At 42.8% G+C, this 20,853-nt stretch overlaps 1 protein-coding gene across 1 annotated transcript in view; it reads right to left on the reverse strand.

Annotated features, from left to right (window-relative positions):
- Window positions 1-8,614: 8,614 nt before the first annotated feature.
- Window positions 8,615-20,853, reverse strand: part of LOC120983873 (stromal cell-derived factor 2-like) — a 39,540-nt gene continuing 27,301 nt past the window's right edge. The window contains exon 3 of the mRNA XM_040413262.1: window positions 8,615-9,071. Within this exon, the coding sequence (XP_040269196.1) occupies window positions 8,784-9,071 (288 nt within the window). The 3' untranslated portion in view covers window positions 8,615-8,783. The remainder of the gene's footprint in view (window positions 9,072-20,853) is intronic.

The following is a 20,853-nucleotide window of genomic DNA, read 5'->3' on the forward strand; positions in this document are numbered from 1 at the left end:
TATTCATTTCTTAACAAGTTTTACCCAGTTCCTCTGCTTCTCCGCAGGGACTATATCACTGGGTGTACTGGGGAAGTAATAGATATATAGCAGGGCAGGTAAAAGTGCATAAATTCTCCTCTGCTCTTGATGAGACATTTCCGACTCATGTCCTAGTAACTTCCAATATTTTGCTTTATTTCACAGTAACACGGGAGAAGAGTTCCCCGAATCGGTGGTCTTCACAGTCGTCTTCATGGTTATATCCATTGTAGGTAAGTGGATGCAGCTTCCTATAGGGAGACTACATGATGAAGATCTCAGTGACTCCAGATCTATGATCACTATCCAGCACTGAGCGGTGGCCATCACTAGAGATTGTAATCATCATTGACTCCTGAAGGTTATTGCAAGTGTTTATAGAAATGACCTATGGAAATCTCTGACTGATAACATGTATTGTCTATTTCAGGAGCTGGCATCGCTTCCGTCAAATACAGGTTCATGATCATTCATTCTGAGCCATCAGAGAAGCGACATATCATCGGCCAGAGAATCCTCTATGCCATGGGATGGCTTGCGTGTATTGGGACAGCCTTGACCGGCGCATTTTCGGTTAGTCAGATTTTATATAAAGTATAAATACACAGAGGAATCAGAACAATTACATGTAGAGGGGTCAATGCTTGGGCCCGGTGTTACATATATACTGGGCTGGGGCCCCATTTAGTGTTTGTTCCATAGAAAACATAGGGGCGGAATTTCTATTTGAAAATGTGCATTTTGCACCAAAAAACTGGTGTCCATGTGTAGCATCACATTTGCCAAGTGTTTTACACACTTTGCTAAGCTTTTTATGCCTTTTCCGATAAGGAGGAGTGTCGCCTAAAGGAAAGGGGTGCGGCCTAAATGCATCTTCATGTGCGACAAAACGCACCAAAATCTTGACAATTTTTTTTTTGTAAAACTATAAAGTATAAGATACATTTCTGTCCTGAATCTGGGTCCATACACCAGAATAGTAAATTTGTCTAATAACAAGACTGTAATTCGTATTCTTAGTGTAAATTGTGACACTATTAGTAAATCTCCCCCATAGTGTCTGATGCTCAGTGGCATAGTGCCGAATGAAGCATACATTACCATGATACCCCCTGGTAACTATCCTTAGGTATTACTGCCCCTGTGTAATTGCACTCCACCTGCGGACTCTGCTCTTCTGCATTCTCAGATCTCTATAACGAGCTCATTGTGACATTTATATCTCTCTCTACATTCTAGTTGAAGACCAATCCCCTCGTCCACAGGATCAGCGCAGGAGTGGCATTTTTCAGTTTTGCCATTTACAACCTGTGTCAATCTGTATGCCTGTACAAGAGATCCCTCAGCAGTCGTTGCATGTGCCACATTAGACTGGCATCAACCTTGGTGACCATTGTGGCACTGCTAATCTGTATCCTTTTATAGCCGGCTGGTACAATTATTTGTGTAGATATATTTGCATTTTAAGTTATTAAGAAATACAAGTTACATTTTAATAACATTTTGGTTTGTCCTAAGCGGGAGTTTTTTGGCGTTTTGGCCTTAGTATATCTATATTGATTTCCCTAACACCTTCCAAGTGGATAACAATATACGTCTTAATGTTGTGTGCTGGATACACTGGTGATTATCTGCTTCCAGTGACTTCATTGCAGCATAGATGAGACATGACAATATAGAAAACACAATATTAATAGACTTCTGTTACTTCTCCTTAACATCTCCTTCCAGTTGCTGTAGGTTTGGGCAGCTTCTTCCTTCTATGTACCACTGATAGCTGTAAAGAGGTGAGTTTATGTCTCTATTTGCCATCTTAAGTAACCACATGTGTCCTATGTAATAGTGATATAGAAACTCTTGGTGGATATGTGATCCTCCCACCCAACTCCATACCAGAACCACTGGTGAGTACTGCTGGGCACTAATATCTTCTATTCCATCCCTCTCTCTTCTGCAGATCTTCTCTATAACAGGCCTGGTGGGTGAGTGGACGGGATTCTTCGGCTTGACAGTTTACCCTGTCATGAATTATACAGATTTCCAGGTGAGTAGATTATACATGAAGGTCTCATGCACCCAGTAAGCTTTTTAATGATAATATATTGAAGAAAGCCATTTCATGATAAATGACCCTTTTCTTTTATTCTCAGTGTTTGTCATTAGAGTTGTCCCGAGAAGGCATCTCCATCGTTCTGAGGAAAAAGACCCAGGACCCTGAAAACCCCCAATAAAATCTAAGGTTAAGAACCAGGGGCGGAGTGCCAGGAAGACAACTAAAACCATCTGGACATTGCTGGATTTAATACCGAACATGGCATTTACCGGACTTTCCGCAGTTAGATATATATTTTATCTGCTGCATCAAGAGACAGATTCCAGGCTTGGTCTCTGTTCTCACCACTGGACATGGCATTTACCGGACTTTCCGCAGTCAGATATATATTTTATCTGCTGCATCAAGAGACAGATTCCAGGCTTGGTCTCTGTTCTCACCATTGGACATGGCAATTACCGGACTTTCCGCAGTTAGATATATATTATATCTGCTGCATCAAGAGACAGATTCCAGGCTTGGTCTCTGTTCTCGCTACTGGATATGACACTTACCGGACTTTCCGCAGTCAGATGTATATTTAATCTGCTGCATCAAGAGACAGATTCCGGGCTCGGTCTCTGTTCTCAATTCTGGACATGGCATTTACCTGATTGTCCAGAGCTACTTCACATAAAATGTTGACTTTTTACCCCTTTGCCCAGGGGAGGGGCAGTCCTTCAGCCATGGCTCCCTAGAGGTTTCCTCCACTGGGGGTTTTTCCTCTCCTGAGTGTTGAAGGACGACTCTTTGTGAGTTAGGGGTTTTCCATCAACAGGGCCATTTCAAAATTTCTGCCCTTTTAATAAATAAAAGTCACCAGATGAGGTAGCAAACAATGTGTCCGTGTCTCTTTATCATTCATTGTAGGCAACTTATTATAACTAATATTAGATAATAGAGGATGGGAAACTTCTTGGTGGTGACCAGACCAATCTCTGGAAGTGACATAAATAGTGTGGTAATGGCAAGGATAGATTTTTCTATATAAGTAAACAGCATGTAAGCAGTGGTTGTCATTTTATGGGCATTATAAATGACATCTTTTTGGAAAAAATATAAAGAGATATCAAAAATACCCAGATTTTACACTTCTGATCTGTCAGAAGAACTGAAAAATGAAAAACACAACAGATTCTGTCTTTGGAGCATCCATAAGGTCTCTATCACACGGTCAGTATTTTGCATCAGGATTTGCTCATGATTTGGAAGCTAAAAGCAGGAGTGGGTACAAAACACAGAAGACATGCAAATATTCCAATCACAAGTCATCTCTGTTTTGGACCCACTCCTGTTTTCAATTGGCCTTAGCAATACTGATCAATTACTGACCAAATGCTGGAAAAATAAACAGTGACGTCAACACAAACTTACTGCTGACATTCTCTCCACTCTGTCATGGGGGCCATACTTGTATCAGCGTGTAACAGAACTGGTTCTCTAGCAATCTATATGGAATCAGCAGACGGTGTAAAAAGATAGGGCTCTTTCACCCTATAGTAGAATCTTGGGCCACTGTAGGTTAAGTCCTTGACATGTAAGGCTGATTCTAAGTGTGAACTGATTCTAAGTGTGACGCCTGTCAACGGCCTGTCATACGAATGCACAATAATTGTTTCACTACCACAGCGGACTAGCTATGAATGTTTCTGCAATGCACAGTGATGTACACCCATATACACGCACCCTGCAGCCGGCAAATAGCTGATTTTTAACGCGCTTCATCACTAATTAATTCTAATTGAATTTGTTGGAAAAATTCAAGGAAGCGTCCGAATCAAATTTTTGAAAACTTCACTCATCTCTAGTAAAAACATATACATGGATAATTTAATATGACCTATTCTAAGGGAGCATTCATACGACCGTATCCATTTTGCAGACCTCAAATTGTAGATCCGCAAAACATGAATACCAGCCTTGTGCATTCCGCATTTGTGGATCAGCACGTCTTGCCCTTTGTTGGAAATGCTTATTCTTGTCTGCTAAACGGATAAGAATAGGACATGCTCTATTTTTATTTAATTTTTTTACAGGGCCCACTGTAATGAATGGGTCCCCATCTGATCCGCAAAAAATGCTGATCTGATGTGGACCGAAAATACGGTCGTGTGAATGCTCTTTCAGTGTTTCAATGGAGCCTCATGGTTACTTCTGCTGTTTGCAATATCTCTTTTGTTAAGCTTTACTTTTTGCATATTTTTGCTCTGTGACAGCATATGTGCTTTATTCTTGCGTGTGACATCACAGTTCATATACTTTGTGCCGCATTTTTTGTATTGGCACACATAAGAGGATATTTTTGTACTGTAATGGGATTGAGCTGCAAAAAGGCCATGTGACCAATGGATATGATATCAAAAGAGGAGGACGAGGCTGAGATTCTGGAAGTAAGACTCCTACAGATCACATATTGATGACTTTAAAGCTATTTTTAATTTTGGTGCTGTATTTCTGTAGTGAGCTTGGTTCTGGCACTGTATTTGACTTATAGGCTTAATTCTGGTGCTGCATTTATGTAGTGAACTTGGTTATGGTGTAGTATTTGTGTTATGAGCTTTGTTCTAGTGCTGTATCTACATTCTGTGCTTAGTTTCAGCATTGTAATTATGTAGTTCTAGCACTGCATTTGTGCAGGGCTGTGGAGTCGGTAGATAAATGCTCTGACTCCAACTCCGACTCCTCAGTTTTTGGTACTTCCGACTCAGATTCCCAGACGACTCTGTATTTAATATGCGAATGTATTTTATACATTCCTTGAAGGAAAGAAAGGCAACATACATGTCATTACCACAGAACTACTGGCTAGGAAGCTGCTGCCTTCTCCTTTGTGCTGATCTTCTGCTGAAGATCGGGCTGTGGGGGTATCCAGGACGGGGCAGGGGAAGGGGCATTTATTGTAAAACATGTTTTCCCTAGTAGAATCCCATAGTCATGTTTAAAGTTTAAGCTAACAATCTGAGTTTACAAGGTTTTATAGCCTTAGCTGAATGACAGCAGTTTTTCAAATGGTTTACAGCTTCAGTCTGAACTATTGACTATCCATTCCCTTCACTTATACAAGTGTCTAGTCCTGCAAAAAACATATTTACTTAACCAGTTATCAGTGAGAGGCTAGGTTAACCATGGGCGTTGCGTTCCCTGTAACAGCGGAACACAACACAATGCAAAGTATAAGTATTGCCGCTCCTTAACTGTGCGTTGCGTGCCATATAGTGAAGCATATGAAAAGCATGCTTCTTCATGGTCACTTAACGTGTTCGTTTTGTGGTAACGTGACGCACTGCATGCATTGGCCTTTATTCTTACAGTAGAGAGGTACCGTATTTTTCACAAAAGTGGGGGGAAAATAGCAGTGCGTTTTATGAGGCGATTGCTGCGACCGTCCGGTGAATAGGCTGAGAGGGAGGAGGGGCTGGGGGCCGGCATCTGTTTCTGTAATGGCAGCGGGGCCCGGTGCAGTCACTGTATTCTACTACACCGGGCCCCACTCACTGTAGTATACAGTAATCATATCTAACTTGTGGGTATTGTTAAAGTATTCCAATCATCTTAAATCTAGCGCTGTACTACTTACTACTAACTTCTTGGCAGTCAGGTGGCTGGGTGGGTGCTCGTAGCGTAGCTCACTTTATTAATAAAGCAGGCACCGGGCCTCGCTGCCATTACAGAAACAGATGCCGACCCCATTCACTACACAGGGACACTGTTATGGGGGGGGGGATCTGTGGATGACACAAGATAAGATGCTATATATGTGTCATCCACAGATGCCCCCACAATAATCCCCCATAACAGTGCCATCCACAGACCACCATTAGTTCAAAACCCACCAAAAGCACACGTTTTGGTTCAAAATATTTTTTTTCTTATTTTCCTCCTCAAAAACCTAGGTGCGTCTTATAGGGCGAAAAATACCGTAATTAATTATAACTTTTTGTGAATTGGGACATTTAAACTTGCTTTTTTTATTTTTTTATTCCAATTTAAATCTAGTAGGAGTCGGAGTATTTTTTGCCGACTGACTCCAGGTACCCAATATTGCCTCCGACTCCTCGACTCCACAGCCCTGCATTTGTGTGCTAAATATGCATCTGATGCTGTACTTTGATCTGATACTATCTATCCACATCTGCGTTGTCGGGTCCTCTGTCACAGATTCTGTCAAAAAGACCAGTCAAAAAAGTCCTGCATGCTGGATTTTTTTTGTGTCTGGTAAAGAAGCAGCATCCAGAGCAGACCCAGTTATAGTTAATGGCGCTTGCTTTGTTCTTTTACTTTAAGATTTGTGCTCAATTTAGCACTTCCATTATATTTGTTCTTCTGCTCCGGTGAAAGCAGAAGACCAGAGTGTGATAACGCTCTTGTGAACCCAACCTAACAGCAATAGTGCTGTGCCCTCTGTATATCTTTTACCCTTCTCTCAGTGCTTAGTTAACACCCTGCCCATTTATATAATGAGGGGAAGGTACAAAAGACGCCAGACCGAGCAAAAATGCACTAAAAAATGTCAAGATTTTGGTATCATGGTGCTATAGTACTAGCATATTATGTACTGTATATAGGTAAAAAACTATTTTTATGAAAAAAACTTTTTAAACAGTTGAAATAAAAGTTGAAAATTAAAATAAAATAAGGTCCCTGCTGTGGTTTACACGGAAGGTTGAAGGCAAAGGTTAAAAACAAGGAATAGAATGGATGAGAAAACATCCAGTGAGGCACTTACTTCACTGGGGGGTCGTCAACAGGATAAGCATAAAACACCTGTGACGATTCCCCCCTGGCCAGGATCGTGTGTAGAGTCTCAGTGAATGATGGCAGCAGGCAGTGTGCTTCTGATCAAATCACCTTTAATGGAAAATATGTGGCTCAACGCGTTTCGGGGATCAAGATTTCTCCTTCATCATGAGCAAGTGGCTATCTGTCACAGATTCTGTCAAAAAGACCAGACAAAAAAGTCCTGCATGCTGGATTTTTTTGTGTCTGGTAAAGAAGCAGCATCCAGAGCAGACCCAGTTATAGTTAATGGCGCTTGCTTCGTTCTTTTACTTTAAGATTTGTGCTCAATTTAGCACTTCCATTATATTTGTTCTTCTGCTCCGGTGAAAGCAGAAGACCAGAGTGTGATAACGCTCTTGTGAACCCAACCTAACAGCAATAGTGCTGTGCCCTCTGTATATCTTTTACCCTTCTCTCAGTGCTTAGTTAACGCCCTGCCCATTTATATAATGGACATGTAGGTCTGTAATTAAGTTATACGTTTAGTGAGTAGGTATGTATAGAGAAGAGTTGGCAACTCTCCTGAAACATACAGGAGGCTCCCAAAAAGGGAAGACCTCCTGAATTCCCAGAGGGGTTTGTAAATCCCCTCACAGGGCATGAAGGACACATCATGAAAGGGGTGGGGGCATACATGGAAGGTGGTGGAGTCTTAGGAAAAGGAGTGTGTCCACAATTTTCAAAAATTTCAGGGTGCAACAACTTATTTGTAGCAGCTCCCGTCCCAGCCACCTCATATCTGCACTGCATGGTTGTGTAGGTTGTTGGATATTGCTCAGCATCCTAGTCTTCTAGACCACCCCACAACACCAAGGCCTACAGATGCATATACCCTGCGCAAAGTGTGAACACAGCCTTAGCACAGCAAGGTTAAAGAAACTATCTGTATTGGAATCTGTGAAACAATGATTGTTCTTATACCTGCAGTTACAGTTTAGTATGGACGCAGTTTCCTTATAAAATTAGCTGATCGCCGCTGGTCTGGCTTCTCTCACCTCAGGCAGGGGCAGCTGTGGCCAAGCAACATTACATGCTCGTTTTTTATTCAAATCAATGCCTGTTCATATGGGCCCACCAGGAAAGGAGTTCTATGAAGTCCCTATGAAGTAGTAGGACATATGGACAAGGGTTGTTCTGGACATTTATAGCGTATCAACAGCATATGGCAATTATGTCCAATAGGTGCACCTCCCACCTCTTGTACCCACTACCCTCTCAAGAATGGGGCTCCACCATGAATGGAGAGTACACCCCACAGCTTTTTACATTCACTGCTATGGGACTACTGAATATAGCTGAGCCCTTGCAGCTCAATTCATGGAAGACTTGTATTTTTGAGACAGATGTCGGTCCAACCTTTTTGGCACCCACATCTAAGGAATATTTATGGCATATCTTGTCGCCATACCACAAATGGTCAGATGGGACAACCTCTTTACAAGCATATACATACATTACAATGTAAGTATAACAGAATATCCGCAGTTTTATCAAGCTAGATAAACGTATGATAAGGATAATATAAAAGTGACAAAAACAAAACAAAACATGGGATAAGGACAAAAAATAAATAAAATTGAGAACCACAATTGAATTTTTTTAATATAATTTTAAAAACCATTTGCTGCAGAGACGATAATACAGAATGATATTTTTTTCAACTGCAGTCATGCTCACGGATCAGTCCGGCCATTTGCTGCCATAACATAAAATATGAAATAACAATAATAATAATAATAAATGACACAAGGGTGCAACATCCAAACTGTGCCCCATATTTCACTGTTAATTGCTCTTCAAAGTGTACTTTGTGGGACCCTGGAGAAATCCTCAGGGAAGTCAACACTGTATGGTTAAGAAGACTGAAAGACCTAGACCAGTCTGAGTCCTATCATAACTCGGAGTGAGTGAAGTCAGTCCGTGGAGGTTCACTAGGTTTCATGAAGATACCTTCCATCACTTTCCAGTAGTTATGTGGACCTGCGTAGGTCATGCCATGCACTTCTCTCTGTCCATTTATAGGACGCCCATATTGTTCTCCTGTGACAGACAGCAGTACGTTTGTAGACGCGTGCTTGAACCTCACTTCTTCATTGCGCTGCCAGAATTCCCCATTGCAGAGTACAGTCCAGTCATCTAAGATATCTCCTTCTCCATCGTCTCCAAATGCACTGACCTCCTGCCAATAAACAAGGGAGAAATAGGTCAGGGATTACAATAAAGGAGTTTTCCCACTGACAATACATATCCCCTTATCCACAAGTGTCTGGTCCCTGAACGGAGGTCCAAAAGTGCCCCATGAGAATGGAGCAGTGGTTTGCATGTATGACCACCACACCATCAACAGTCCCGTAGAAGTGAATAGAATAACTGCTGTGGTCACGTGCTGGGTGCTTGAAAACAAAAGGACCACCAAAGTGTCGGTGATTGATATCCAGGAAGAGGTGAGTGTGTTTCTTTTTCTGCTCGATAACATTTATAGCTGATTTATTTTTATTTTTTTATGACCACATTAAAGTGGTTGTCCACAGCTGAAGAAATATTAGAAGTGATAAAGAACCTCCCTAATCGCAAGTCACCTGGTCCTGATGGTCTGCCATACCTTTACTACAAGACATACGTAGACACCCTCCCTCCGTACATGGTCAAGATATTTAATTCTTTCCTGGAGGGCTCTCCTATACCAGAGACAATGCTTCAATCCTTCATCACCCTTATTCCAAAACCTGAGAAGGATCATATGGATTGCTCCAACTATCGTCCTATAGCCCTCCTTAATTCAGACTTAAAGATATTTACGAAACTTCTGGCGAACAGGCTTGCTAGCCTGCTCCCGAGCTTGATCCATAAAGATCAAGTCGGCTTTGTATTAAATCACCAAGGGGGCGATAACACGAGAAGGGCTATAGATTTGATAGACATCATTAACAGACGGAAACAGCAGGCGTTAATATTGGGCCTGGATGCAGAAAAGGCCTTTGACCGCCTAAGCTGGCCTTTTTTGTTTTTTACATTGCGGTGTTTTGGTATAGGGGGGCCTTTTATGAATGCCATTTGTGCTCTTTATACCCGCCCAACGGCCTTTGTAAAAACGACACATGCCCAGTCCAACATGATAACTATTCGGAACGGAACTCGACAGGGTTGCCTGCTATCCCCCCTACTCTTCGTACTCTGCATAGAGCCTTTAGCAGCATTAATACGGGCCCACCCTGATATTCAAGGAGTAGAGGTCAATAAGGTGACCTTTAAATTATCACTCTTCGCTGACGATATACTTCTTGCCTGTCACGGCTGAGGATGGGGAAAATCCTCAGCCGTGCGATGCCAGATGATGATGTTGTGGCTGCTCGGCCAGGACAACAGGATTAGGGAGCAGGTCACCTCCTAAAGCGTCCCTAACGCTGACCCTGTCTCCTACCTGCATGGGCCGACCTTGATGGTAGGAGGACCCATGCGCAGGAACCTCGGATCCCTAACTCACCCTCCGACCGGTCCCTGGGCTAGGAGTCAAGGTAAGATGGCCTGTTCCTACTGGACACGGAGGAACAGGGGTCTCACTGGCCAAGCTGCAGGGAAAAGGGGAACACAAACAGTCTTACGGATATGGCAGGTGAACTATCCGAGTTCGACCTACCTGCCACAGCCTTGCTGACTGGATCCCTGTGCAAACAGGAATCCAGATCCATAAGCTGCACTAAACAACATAAGGAAAATCCCAACAGACATCACATAGACATCACACATAAAGATGAACATAACCTAAATGTGACATTATATTTTGTGAACCACAAGGGTGGCTCTCACTGGCAGTTGGTAAACACAGGAGGCTGCTCCAGCTAAGCATGTCTGGAGCAACCTACTGAGCCATGCCAAACACCAAGGCTATATAGGCCTAAGAGGCCACACCCAACAGTCAGACACACCCAGTGACATCACACACACTGGGAAGGGAGTTAACCCTTCCAGCACCACAGGAAAGGGAAAACACCAACTTAAAGGGGAAGTGTCAAAACGAAAGTCACACTGTGGCTGTTGCCGCAAGCAACGACATGGGTGGCTACCATGTCCTGGGAGTCAGCCCGAAGGCCGGGACACTGCCACCACATGTACACACTATACAAAACGTTGCTGCGAGCAGCCACAGTGAAGGGAAAGGTCTCAGTGCACACGTAACATAAACAGTGCACACCATACATACATACACACACACCTAACAAAGCGGTAGCTAGGTGTAACCGCATGAAGATGCCGCAAGCTGCCTAGCACCAGCTCAGGCTGCTATCTGCAACAATCTGCAAACACTTGTTGCCCGCGGCAACCACAAGTGAGGCCACACACAAGCAGCCCTCACCTGTGGTTGAACAACCAAAAACAAACCGCAGGCAACCGCATGCGGTTAAGGAGTCACGGTCATGGCCATGGCCATGGCCGTGACATTGCCTTGACAAACCTACATACCTCGTTACCAAACCTATTCCAGACGTTAAGGGAATATGGCAGACTATCTGGCTATAAGATTAATACATCTAAAACAGAGGCTTTATCTATTAATATTCCACCAGATATATTGAGTACTCTGCAAAGCAGTTTCCATTTCAAGTGGAATGATACTACCCTTAAATATTTGGGAGTGAAATTAACAAAAACATATAATACTCTCTATGCCCATAATTTTTTACCCATTTTTCGGGAACTTAATTCGCTCATGACTAAGTGGATGCCCCTGCCGATTTCTCTACTAGGGCGCATTGCAGCGGTCAAAATGACCATATTGCCCAAATTATTATATGTGATGGAAACTATTCCAGTTCCCATACCTAAGAAGGATTTGAGAGCCTTGCAGTCTTCCATCCTCAGGTTTGTCTGGCATGGCAAAAGACACAGAATTTCTTGCAGCACTCTTACCGCCCTCAAGTCGCAAGGTGGTCTTGGACTCCCTGATGTAACTACATACTACTGGGCGACACATCTACGTCGTATCCCCGCATGGTCTTCCCTCCTAGCATTCTCTAGATGGATGGAAATTGAGAAGCTATGGTTGGCCCCTACTCACCCTAATGCCCTCCTGTGGTCACCATTACCGGCCAACTGTATGGCCCACTTGTTGGGTCCTATGTCCCTAACATATAATATCTGGAAAAGTTGCAAACAGAAATTCCCATTGGTATCCGATAAATCTTCCATGACCTCGTTTTTATTTAATCCCTTATTCCCATTAGGGTTACAGCACACCTTTTTTAAGCCATGGTTTTCTAACAAACTATTTAGATTTGGAGAAAATGAACAGATGGCTCACTATGAACAATCACGCTAGGTGCTCTGGACAAAAAGAGTAACCCCTTGCTCTTATTAACCACTTAAGGACCACAGGTTTATACCCCCCTAAAGACCAGGCCCTTTTTTACAAATCGGCACTCCACAACTTTAGAGGTTTATTGCTCGGTCATGCAACTTACTACCCAAATTAATTTTACCTCCTTTTCTTCTCACTAATAGAGCTTTCATTTGGTGGTATTTCATTGCTGCTGACATTTTTACTTTTTTTGTTATTAATCGAAATTTAACGATTTTTTAGCAAAAAAATGACATTTTTCACTTTCAGTTGTAAAATTTTGCAAAAAAAACGACATCCATATATAAATTTTGCTCTAAATTTATTGTTCTACATGTCTTTGATAAAAAAAAATGTTTGGGTAAAAAAAAATGGTTTGGGTAAAAGTTATAGCGTTTACAAACTATGGTACAAAAATGTGAATTTCCGCTTTTTGAAGCAGCTCTGACTTTCTGAGCACCTGTCATGTTTATTGAGGTTCTACAATGTCCAGACAGTATAAACACCCCACAAATGACCCCATTTCGGAAAGTAGACACCCTAAGGTATTTGCTGATGGGCATAGTGAGTTCATAGAACTTTTATTTTTTGTCACAAGTTAGCGGAAAATGATGATTTTTTATATTTTTTTCTTACAAGGTCTCATATTCCACTAACTTGTGACAAAAAATAAAAACTTCCATGAACTCACTATGCCCATCAGCGAATACCTTGGGGTGTCTTCTTTCCAAAATGGGGTCACTTGTGGGGTAGTTATACTGCCCTGGCATTCTAGGGGCCCAAATGTGTGGTAAGGAGTTTGAAATCAAATTCTGTAATAAATGGCCGGTGAAATCCGAAAGGTGCTCTTTGGAATTTGGGCCCCTTTGCCCACCTAGGCTGCAAAAAAGTGTCACACATGTGGTATCTCCGTATTCAGGAGAAGTTGGGGAATGTGTTCTGGGGTGTCATTTTACATATACCCATGCTGGGTGAGATAAATATCTTGGTCAAATGCCAACTTTGTATAAAAAAAATGGGAAAAGTTGTCTTTTGCCAAGATATTTCTCTCACCCAGCATGGGTATATGTAAAATGACACCCCAAAACACATTCCCCAACTTCTCCTGAATACGGAGTTACCACATGTGTGACACTTTTTTGCAGCCTAGGTGGGCAAAGGGGCCCATATTCCAAAGAGCACCTTTCGGATTTCACTGGTCATTTTTTACAGAATTTGATTTCAAACTCCTTACCACACATTTGGGCCCCTAGAATGCCAGGACAGTATAACTACCCCACAAGTGACCCCATTTTGGAAAGAAGTCACCCCAAGGTATTCGCTGATGGGCATAGTGAGTTCATGGAAGTTTTTTATTTTTTGTCACAAGTTAGTGGAATATGAGACTTTGTAAGGGAAAAAAATAAAAATAAAAAAATCATCATTTTCCGCTAACTTGTGACAAAAAATATAAAAGTCTAGGAACTCGCCATGCCCCTCATGGAATACTTTGGGGTGTCTTCTTTCCAAAATGGGGTCACTTGTGGGGTAGTTATACTGCCCTGGCATTTTCCAGGGGCCCTAATGTGTGGTAAGTAGGTAAATGACCTGTGAAATCCTAAAGGTGCTCTTTGGAATGTGGGCCCCTTTGCCCACCTAGGCTGCAAAAAAGTGTCACACATGTGGTATTGCCGTATTCAGGAGAAGTTGGGCAATGTGTTTTGGGGTGTCTTTTTACATATACTCATGCTGGGTGAGAGAAATATCTCGGCAAAAGACAACTTTTCCCATTTTTTTATACAAAGTTGGCATTTGACCAAGATATTTATCTCACCCAGCATGGGTATATGTAAAATGACACCCCAAAACACATTGCCCAACTTCTCCTGAGTACGGCGATACCACATGTGTGACACTTTTTTGCAGCCTAGATGCGCAAAGGGGCCCACATTCATTTTATGAGGGCATTTTTAGATATTTGGATCCCAGACTTCTTCTCACGCTTTAGGACCCCTAGAATGCCAGGGCAGTATAAATACCCCACATGTGACCCCATTTTGGAAAGAAGACACCCCAAGGTATTCAATGAGGGGCATGGCGAGTTCATAGAAATTTTTTTTTTTTTGCACAAGTTAGCAGAAATTGATATATATTTTTTTTCTCACAAAGTCTCCCTTTCCGCTAACTTGGGACAAAAATTTCAATCTTTCATGGACTCAATATGCCCCTCACGGAATACCTTGGGGTGTCTTCTTTCCGAAATGGGGTCACATGTGGGGTATTTATACTGCCCTGGCATTCTAGGGGCCCTAAAGCGTGAGAAGAAGTCTGGAATATAAATGTCTAAAATATTTTACGCATTTGGATTCCGTGAGGGGTATGGTGAGTTCATGTGAGATTTTATTTTTTGACACAAGTTAGTGGAATATGAGACTTTGTAAGAAAAAAAAAATTAATTTCCGCTAACTTGGGCCAAAAAAATGTCTGAATGGAGCCTTACAGGGGGGTGATCAATGACAGGGGGGTGATCAATGACAGGGGGGTGATCAGGGAGTCTATATGGGGTGATCACCACAGTCATTGATCACCCCCCTGTAAGGCTCCATTCAGTTGTCCGTATGCGTTTTGCGGATCCGATCCATGTATCAGTGGATCCGTAAAAATCATGCGGACGTCTGAATGGAGCCTTACAGGGGGGTGATCAATGACAGGGGGGTGATCAATGACAGGGGGGTGATCACTGACAGAGGGGTGATCAATGACAGGGGGGGGGATCAGGGAGTCTATATGGGGTGATCACCACAGTCATTGATCACGCCCCTGTAAGGCTCCATTCAGTTGTCAGTATGCGTTTTGCGGATCCGATCCATCTATCAGTGGATCCGTAAAAATCATGCGGACATCTGAATGGAGCTTTACAGGGGGGTGATCAATGACAGGGGGGTAATCAATGACAGGGGGGTGATCAGGGAGTCTATATGGGGTGATCAGGGGTGATCAAGGGTGAATAAGGGGTTAATAAGTGACAGGGGGGGGTGTAGTGTAGTGGTGCTTGGTGCAACATATTACTGAGCTACCTGTGTCCTCTGGTGGTCGATCCAAACAAAGGGGACCACCAGAGGACCAGGTAGCAGGTATATTAGACGCTGTTATCAAAACAGCGTCTAATATACCTGTTAGGGGTTAAAAAAAATCACATCTCCAGCCTGCCAGCGAACGATCGCCGCTGGCAGGCTGGAGATCCACTCTCTTACCTTCCGTTCCTGTGAGCGCGCGCCTGTGTGCGCGCGTTCACAGGAAATTTCGGCTCACGCGAGATGACGCCAATCGGCGTTAGCGTAGCCTGGGGGAGCCGCAGAGATGACGCCTTTCGGCGTTAGCTTAGCGGCAAGTGGTTAAAGTAAATAGTGAATGGAAATTGGACCGGCACTCAAAACACCAAGAGGGATGTGGAACCAAACTTATTTATTCAAACACAATAAAATAAATCGAGTGTATATACTGGCATCAATAATACAGTTTTATCGATAGAATATCGATTATAAAAAAATTAGAATTTTTTATAATCGATATTCTATCGATAAAACTGTATTATTGATGCCAGTATATATACACTCGATTTAAATTATTTAGATTTGCTGATATAGTGGAGTATAGGACCCTTGAGATTATACCATTTGAGTCGCTTAGGGAAAAATACGATCTACCTGAATCCTCTAGATGGCAGCATATACAAATTCAACACCTGCTTAGAACCTTATTTAAAGGGTTTCTGTCACCCCGCAAAACTCATTTTTTTTTTTTTGGATAGTTAGATTCCTCATAGTGCGATATAGGAGAATATAATGCTCTTACTTACTTTCATGCGGCCGATTCTTTATAAAATGAACTTTTATAATATGTAAATGAGGGCTCTACCAGCAAGTAGGGCGTCTACTTGCTGGTAGCTGCTGCAGAAATCCGCCCCCTCGCCGTGTTGATTGACAGGGCCAGCCGCGATCTCCTCCTCCGGCCGGCCCTGTCAGTAATTCAAAAATCGCGCGCCTCGCGTCATTCGGCGCAGGCGCTCTGAGATGAGGAGGCTCGTATCCTCAGCACTCCCTCAGTGCGCCTGCGCCGATGACGTCTTCTCTTTCGGTGATGTCATCGGCGCAGGCGCACTGAGGGAGTGCTGAGGATACGAGCCTCCTCATCTCAGAGCGCCTGCGCCGAATGACGCGAGGCGCGCGATTTTTGAATTACTGACAGGGCCGGCCGGAGGAGGAGATCACGGCTGGCCCTGTCAATCAACACGGCGAGGGGGCGGATTTCTGCAGCAGCTACCAGCAAGTAGACGCCCTACTTGCTGGTAGAGCCCTCATTTACATATTATAAAAGTTCATTTTATAAAGAATCGGACGCATGAAAGTAAGTAAGAGCATTATATTCTCCTATATCGCACTATGAGGAATCTAACTATCCAAAAAAAAAAAAAAAGAGTTTTGCGGGGTGACAGAAACCCTTTAAAGACACGAAGGTATCTACTCCGACAATGTTTGAGTGATTATGTAAACTCTCGACCTCCACCAAAGGTCTCATATCAGACATGTATGTTCTTCTCTCAACTCCGGAATCCCCACGGATTATACGCCATGCATATATGTCTAAATGGGAGAGATATTTGGAGAGGGAAATACCACAGAGTGACTGGAAGCTTATATTGCGTAGAGCGGCAATGACATCCACATGTGTGACTTATAGAGAGAATTCATATAAGACTTTGATGTTTTGGTATCAAACACCCCAGTTGCTTAAACACTTGAATCCTACTGTTTCTAATACATGTTGGAGGTGCGGCTCTGGTCCAGGGTCTTTGTTTCACATTTTCTGGGACTGTCATGCTATATTCCCACTATGGAGGGAAACCTGTTTCCTGAGGCGATGTGAGGTAATTCAACAAACTTTATTCAGACACAAACAATATAACAAAGGTTATAAACTGTCATATCTATATAGCCTACAGGTGGCAGTAAACATGTTAACATGTATAACTCCTAACATCCTCCCTTTCTTGTGAAATCAAGTAATAGATAACATAAGGTGACAATGTTTTTTATAATGTATCTTGCATACAAAATCCTTATATCTTGTTGGTGTTCTAATAACCCTAGTTCTAGTACGTCTTGGTGTGGCAGGAGCTTCACATTGTTGCATATGATCATCCATCCCTGTTTCTTTGGGAGTTGTCTCATCTGGAGATGTACCTGGTGTAATCACTTCACTTATTTCAATGTCAGATTTGTCATCTGCAGTCCTCAGAAACTTCCTATTCCTTCTGTACAACTGTCCATTTACTTCCACTTTATAAGATCGTGGAGCAACTTTCTCCAAACAAATACCTTGTCGCCAAATTTCATCTGTTGACGACGGCGATGGTTGTATTCGCACTGGCTGACCAATGCTTAGTTCGGGAAGTTCCTTGGCTCCTTTATCATAATATGCCTTTGCTTTTTTGCGTCTTTCAGTTAGGTTCTCGACCACTCCTTTTATAACCTTTGGAAACAGCAGTTTCTGAGCAGTCGGAAGTAAAGTCCTGGTCCTTCTTGACATTAGCCGTTGTACAGGACTACTGCTGGTGCCTTCTGATGGGGTATTTCTCCAGTCAAGAACCGCTTTCCAGATATCCTTGTCATCTCGTTTAGCTTTCTTTATGAGTGTTTTTGCTATTTTTACAGTAGCTTCAGCTTTACCGTTGGACTGACTGTGATATGGGGATGATGTAAGATGTTCAAATTCCCACTCTCTACAAAATCGTGCAAACTCTGAGCTGACAAACTGTGGTCCGTTATCTGTAATTACAGAATCAGGGATTCCATGTCTGCTAAAATGTGCTTTGCAACAATCTATAATTGTTTTAGAGGTGGTATCAGAAACTAAATCAATTTCCCGGAAATCTGAATAATAATCAACAATTATTAAGTAATCTTGTCCTGTTAAGGAAAATAAGTCCATGCCTAGTTTGCTCCAGGGTAGAGTGGGCAATTTGTGAGTCATCAGAGGTTCTTTTGTTTGTTTACGCATATACTCATTGCAAGTATTACAGTTCTTTATTGCCTCTATAATCTCTGGGCCCATGTGTGGCCAAAAGATGACATCCTTGGCCTTGCGAAGGCATGCTTCTATTCCTAAGTGGCTAGAATGAGTCCTCGCTATCATTTCTGGGCGCATGTTTTTTGGTATGATGACTCTGTGTCCTTTATACAGAATTCCATTTTGTATGCTTATCTCATCTCTAAAGCCCCAGTAGTCCCTGATACAAATCAGTATTTTTTCTTTCTGGTCTGGCCATCCTGTAAGAACAGTAGTTTTTAATGCTTGCAAGACTTCATTTTGAACTTCTGAATTTGTTGTAGGCGCAAATCAGACACTCTTAGATATTCTGCAAACTTTATCTCTTCCAGTTCCTTAGAAAAGGCATCCTCTGATTGCATCAAGAAAATCTCATAATCTGGGGTGTCCTTGTCCATTGTTTTGTGAGGTAATGCTGCTCTTGATAAGAAGTCTGCAATATACATTTCTGATCCTTTTTTATAAACCACATTAAGGTTGTATTTTTGCAACTGTAGCATCATGCGCTGTAGACGTTTTGGTGCTAGTAGGAGAGGTTTTTAAAAAATGCTCTCTAGTGGCTTATGATCAGTCTCAATGTTAATAATATTTTTTCCATGTAAGTACTGATTAAACTTCTGGCATGCATATACAATGGCAAGATATTCCTTTTCAATCTGGGCATATCTTTGTTCTGTTGAAGACAGTGTACGTGATGCAAACGTCACTGGCTGACCTCCTTGCAAAAGTGTTGCTCCAAGACCTTTTTCACTGGCATCACATTGGACTGTTACTTCTTCATTGACATTGTAGTATCTCAAAACTGGATGTTTAGTAACAATATCTTTTATTTGCTTGAGGGCTTCATCATGGCTGGATTGCCAGGCCCACAAGCTGTCTTTGTCTGTCAGTCTGCGTAGTGGTTCACATACATCCGAAAGATGTGGTAAGAATTTTGAAAGGTAGTTTACAAACCCTAGCAGTCTCTGAACTGCTTGTACATTGTCAGGCTTTGGTACCTCTAAAATTGCTCTGACTTTTTCGAGATCAGGACGCAGGCCTTCTGCCGTGAGTAAATGTCCCATGTATGGTACCGAAGATAGCCTCAATCTCAGCTTCTTTTTATTGAATTTTAGGTTCAGCTTTCGTGCTCTCTCTAAGAGTTCAATCAAATTCTTGTCATGATCCTTTGTGGCCTCCTCTGTAGTGTCACCACAGCCATACACCAATATATCATCTGCAATAACTTCCACTCCGGGCAGGTCTTCTACTGCTTCATGTTGTCTACGTTGATATTCTTCTGGTGCAGTAGCAATCCCAAAAGGCATGCGTAGCCATCGGTAACGCTCAAAGGGAGTCCAGAATGTAGTGAGATAACTGCTTTTAGTGTCCAGTTTTACTTGCCAGAAGCCATCCTTAGCATCTAAGACAGAAAATACTTTTGCATTTGTTAAACTTGGCAGGATTTCCTCTATAGTGGGCATTGGATAATGTGAGCGTTTTAGTGCTTTATTTAAGTCTTTGGGATCGATGCATATTCGCAGATTGCCTGGTTTCTTAACAGCAACCATACTACTTATCCATGTCGTAGGTTCTATGACCTTTTTTATCACTCCCAGTGTCTCTAATCTCTCTATATTCGCCTTTAAGTCTGCTTTAAGTGGAGCCGGCACTCTACGTGGTTGGTGTTGAACAGGAGGTATTGCTTCATCTATTTCTAGGTGATACTCTCCAGGTAGACACCCTAGTCCTTTGAAAATGTCTCTATATTCAGTTGTGATCATTTCATAAGAAAAGGGTTAGGTTGTAGTTGTTTGCTGGTCATCATGTATTAATACATTATGTTCTACATTCAGTGTAAGGAGGCCCATTTTCTGACATGTTTCTGCTGAGAGAAGTGGTTTGTGTTTACCTTGGACAACTTGGAATTGCAGTGTATATGTTTTATCTTTATATGTACAATTTAGATTACATTGGCCCATAGGTATCATATAGGTATCATTGTACCATTTTAATTTGAAATTACTCTTCTGTAATGTTGGCTTTCCTTCTTTAACAATTTTGCAATAGTCTTTGTATGTCATAAGGTTGCAGGTGGCCAGGGGCGTAACGATCGCGGTCGCAGGGAGTGCGACTGCGACCGGGCCCGGCGGGGGGAGGGGGCCCGCTGTACTAACATGTAATGAAGCGCTGTGAAGGGGCCCGGCATGAAGTACAGTGACAATGCCGGGCCCCGTCAGGGCGCTCCATTCAGAGGCGTAGCGTGGGGGGGGGGCCGGGGGGGCCGTCGCCCCGGGCGCCACTCTGCAGGGGGCGCCGTCTGCGGGGCTGGCACAAATTAAATCGCCGACGCTGTGTTTTTTTTTCTTCACACAGCGTTCGGCTGCAGAGCAGAGTGAGGAGGCGAGAGGGGGCGGGGCATGCACGGCAGTTCCCGATAGGCTCCGCCCACCTTCCAGGCGGGAAGTACAGTGCAGACTGCAGAGCCAGGAGCCGGAGGCAGCAAGAAGAAACAGAAGATCATGGCTGCAGCTGAATCAGTAGGAGACTGTAGTCCAGC

The sequence above is a fragment of the Bufo bufo genome, unplaced genomic scaffold (assembly GCF_905171765.1).
Source record: "Bufo bufo unplaced genomic scaffold, aBufBuf1.1, whole genome shotgun sequence".
Lineage (NCBI taxonomy): Eukaryota > Metazoa > Chordata > Amphibia > Anura > Bufonidae > Bufo > Bufo bufo.